This window comes from Corvus brachyrhynchos, unplaced genomic scaffold (assembly GCF_000691975.1).
Source record: "Corvus brachyrhynchos isolate BGI_N302 unplaced genomic scaffold, ASM69197v1 scaffold202, whole genome shotgun sequence".
Lineage (NCBI taxonomy): Eukaryota > Metazoa > Chordata > Aves > Passeriformes > Corvidae > Corvus > Corvus brachyrhynchos.
This window is the reverse complement of record NW_008238132.1, coordinates 5,351,330-5,355,198: the sequence shown is the minus strand read 5'-3', so window position 1 is coordinate 5,355,198 and position 3,869 is coordinate 5,351,330. Positions and strand designations below refer to the sequence as shown.

Here is a 3,869-nt window from a genome sequence, read left to right as displayed (position 1 = left end):
AACACTTGAAAAATATTTATGAGTGCTGCACTTCTGTCTAACATTGATAAACTGTAATATAATCTCCAAAGTTGAAGGAAATCTTTTCACATATATATTTAATTCTGGAATGATTCAAACCATTTTCAACAAGCTGCAGATTGCCACATGAGCTGCCCCTAATCATGAACATGTTGCTTTGACAAGTCTGGAAAAGATGTGAGAGAATAAAAGCTTTTCTAAAGAACGAGCATGTCACACAGAACTAATAAACAGCCTGTCCATACACTGAAACAAACGACCTGCATTTTTTTCAATTATTCATGGCTCAGTTGGCAGCTGGCAATCTGCTCAAGGCTAAGGGCAATGCAGCAGGGAGACAGCAGCATCGTGTCTGCGCCCTGCACAGCTTACAAGCCTCCCAGACTCCCAGGTGTGTGGGGGCGGAAGGCAGACAAGGCTCTTCCTACACATCACACCGTTCCCACCTAGTCAGGGAATGAGGCTGGTGCGAAACAGCTCTCCTCAATCTGCTTTCTCAGTGCGTGCTAGGAGCAATTGTATGGTGAGGTAGGAAAAGAACAGAGCGGGTGCCAAGTGCCTTCTACTGCTTTAATCTATCACAGACACAGAGCAGACTCTTGCCTCAGTGTCACAGAGCCACAGAATATTCTGAGTTGGAAGGGACCCAAAAGGATCATCAAGTCCAACTCTTGAGTGAATGGCCCCTTCCTCTTCCATTTTACCACAAGTATTCATGTCAAAAATCAAGAAAGCAAGAAGGCTACCTCTGCTGATACTAGAAGTTACAAGCATTTATTTTTTTTTATTAGAGAATACATTCTTTTTAATGACCTGCTACATTTTATAATTAAAGTAATATTTTGCGCATACAGAACACAAGAAAAAGGAAAAAACATTAGTTGTTTGTGGGACCATCAAAGCACCAAATGATCCCACCGAGCATGATACCCATAACTACCAAAGAGTTTTTGATTAAAGTGTAACCAAATGTACACAAGGAGGATACTTCCAAATAGCCTTAGTTACATAAATTCTTGTTTTCCTAGCTGCTGCCAAGCATCATAAAAATTTATGCAAACTAAAATCCAGAAATTTAACTTTGAAATTTTTTTTGAGATGGTATATTACACACACAGCTCAACAGTAAATTGAGTCATCTTCCTGGAACTGAAAACTCATCCTTGACAGGCAACTATTGCTTTATTTTATCTACCAACTCCCTATTGCTTTGAGGAAGATAAAAGTGATCAAGGGACTCTTGGACTTCTCATCAAGAAGTATCCCCTTGGAAGCACCAATTCCACTATGGACTATAACTTCAAATTAAAGAAGGAAGGGCACAGATTGATGTAAAGATTAAAAGGCTCTGAGACACAGTTGAGTTCAGTATAGAAAATCCGTATCATATTTTTTGGGAGAAGTATTTTATAATTGTAAGCAATCAAATGGAAAGCTTCCTGATAGAGACCATAAATAATGCTTATTTGTGTACACCTCACAGCCTCTTTTCTAGAAACCTACAGTGTTCAGGGTAGTTTTGTACCTGGAGACACGTAAGCAATACTCCTTGATGCATTAGCAAATGACATGGTATGGCATCACACAAAAGGTAACTGCCCCAGTTCCTCACAGACCAGCATGAACTACAGAACTATGGGTCCTTGTACCCGTAATTTGTTTTTTCTCCACTGATCTGAGACCTCTGAAAAGAAATGGAGGAAATTTGACATCCAAAGTACATCTCAGAAAATTCACATTAGTTCTTTCACTCTCCTTCCAACCTGCTCTAGGAGGGTTGTGTGTTCTGTTTCAAGGGAATGCTGTTCTTGTTCTCAGAACATGGAGGAAGCATTAGCTCTAATCACCTGAAGTGCACAACTGAAGTGTTCTGTAATAGTGACACAAAATATTTAATCTAAAATAATTGTGTTTTAAGGAAAAGAATCTGAATAAAACTCCATTTTAATTACCTCTCTGGAGAATCATCCTGTTTTTTAAATCCAGGAGGAAGAGCTGGCCCAAAAAAGCCATCATCATCATCGTCTTCATTAATACTTTTTGGCTTTCTGCAAATACAGATTTCACTTAATAATTACCTTGACATGCATAGCAATTATCTACATTTTAAAAAGAAAAAAACACATAACATTATTTCATAGGGTCTTCTGTACTAAATATCCTGCCGTTACCAAGGAAACGGTGCAAAAGGATCCAAAATGATTTGAAGCAATTAAAAAATTGGGAGTCTAAGCTTCACTTCAAAAATGTTCTGACATTTAAAAAAAGAAAAAAAATATTAAAAAACAACATTAAGAATGCTTTTGATGTAGAAAGAAGTTTAGTATAATGTTGAAATACCATTTTCTAGTCACAAAGTAATTTAAAATTCAGCACACTTCTTTCTCCATTTTCATACACTGTCTGCATGTTGAGTAGTATTTTTCCTGCTCAGTTCTAATTAGCTGAAAAACTATTGACTAAGAAAACAAGAAAAAAGTGAATAATAATTACTCTAGCACTCATTAAGATGGCATACTGGCCTTCAAGTCTCTTACACAAGGCTTAGAGCAAACACATACAAATTCTTAACACAGAAATTGTGAGTAACGAACCCAACAAATGAGAGTATCTGCAGACTCCTGTTACTTGCTAAACAGTTCAGGTTTTTTCATTAGAGTTGACTTAATTGAATGCATAAATTCCTGTCCATAAACAGTTTTATGGCCTCTCAAAGTGAGCTTGTATACAAAAACCAGGGCAAAACTCAAGCATCAAATACTTATGTACATGGTAAGTGGTGTCTGTCCTAAGCATAAACATGCAAAATTGCAGAACTAAAATCAAACATATAAATGCAAAGATCTGATTGCCCCAAATAACCTAATTCCACCCAAGGGGTGTCAAACAGGTCAGCTGAACATTCTTGGCCATGAAGAATATGCAGAACACATAAGCAAAAGCTTTACACAGGAACAGTTTACCTTTTTTTCTACAACATTGTCCCTTTCTCATAAATTAGACACATAACATTTGCAATACAATGTAAATATACAAATAACCCAAGAACACACTCACTTGGGTGCTGGATCTCCTTCTGTCTCCTCTTCAGAATCTCTGTTTGTGTCTCTGGGTAGAGGAAGCGATTCTGAGTCGTCATCACTGTCAGGAGTTTCTGAGCTACAGCTGCTTCTGTAGCCTGGAGGCAGTGCTGGTCCTGCAACTGAACATCCAGAGTTATTTGGGACCATAAAATCACAGAATGATTTGATTTGGTTTGGACTGGAAGGGACTTTAAAGATTATCTAGTTCTAATCTCCCTGCCATGGGCAGGGAACCTTCTACTAGACCAGGTTTAATAAGGATACTTATTAAAGGTTTCAAATGCCATGATCTATCATGGCATTTCCAAAACACGTATTTACTTGGAATTAAGTTTATTCCATCACTGTTCTCTCTAGCATTTAGAGAAGATACCTAAACAAACTTCCAGAAGTTACTTCTTTCAGCACAGTATTTCCATCAACATCCTGTCCTGAACTGTTCTGACTTAGGACATCACTAATCCTTTACTACATGAGCATCTTCTGGAACAGGACTAGAAAGCCCTGTTTTATATAAAAACTACCGTACAATGGATGTGGCATAAACCAGTATATTTAAAAGAAACAACCACCTTAAAAAAGCATTTGAAGCTTACTAGTGAAGAAACACATCATCTGTACACACACAGCGTGGGAGACCATAAACTCTTAAACTGGAGCATTTGTGACCATAAAGCATTACATTAACTGCCAGCCTGCTTTAGGAATGGTTTAACTATTATTAAGGTTATTTCCAGTTCAGCTAAATGCGAAGAGCAAGGACAG

The 3,869-nt window shown here is 37.7% G+C and overlaps 1 protein-coding gene across 1 annotated transcript in view; it reads right to left on the bottom strand.

The window, feature by feature from the left end:
• The window catches only part of GPALPP1 (GPALPP motifs containing 1), a 14,792-nt gene extending 11,526 nt beyond the window's left edge, over window positions 1–3,266 (bottom strand). Inside the window, exons 1-2 of the mRNA XM_008633161.2 lie at window positions 3,079–3,266; window positions 1,974–2,069 (exon numbers count right to left, since the gene is read on the bottom strand). Of these exons, the coding sequence (XP_008631383.1) occupies window positions 1,974–2,069; window positions 3,079–3,251 (269 nt within the window). The 5' untranslated portion in view covers window positions 3,252–3,266. The remainder of the gene's footprint in view (window positions 1–1,973; window positions 2,070–3,078) is intronic.
• Window positions 3,267–3,869: the final 603 nt, after the last annotated feature.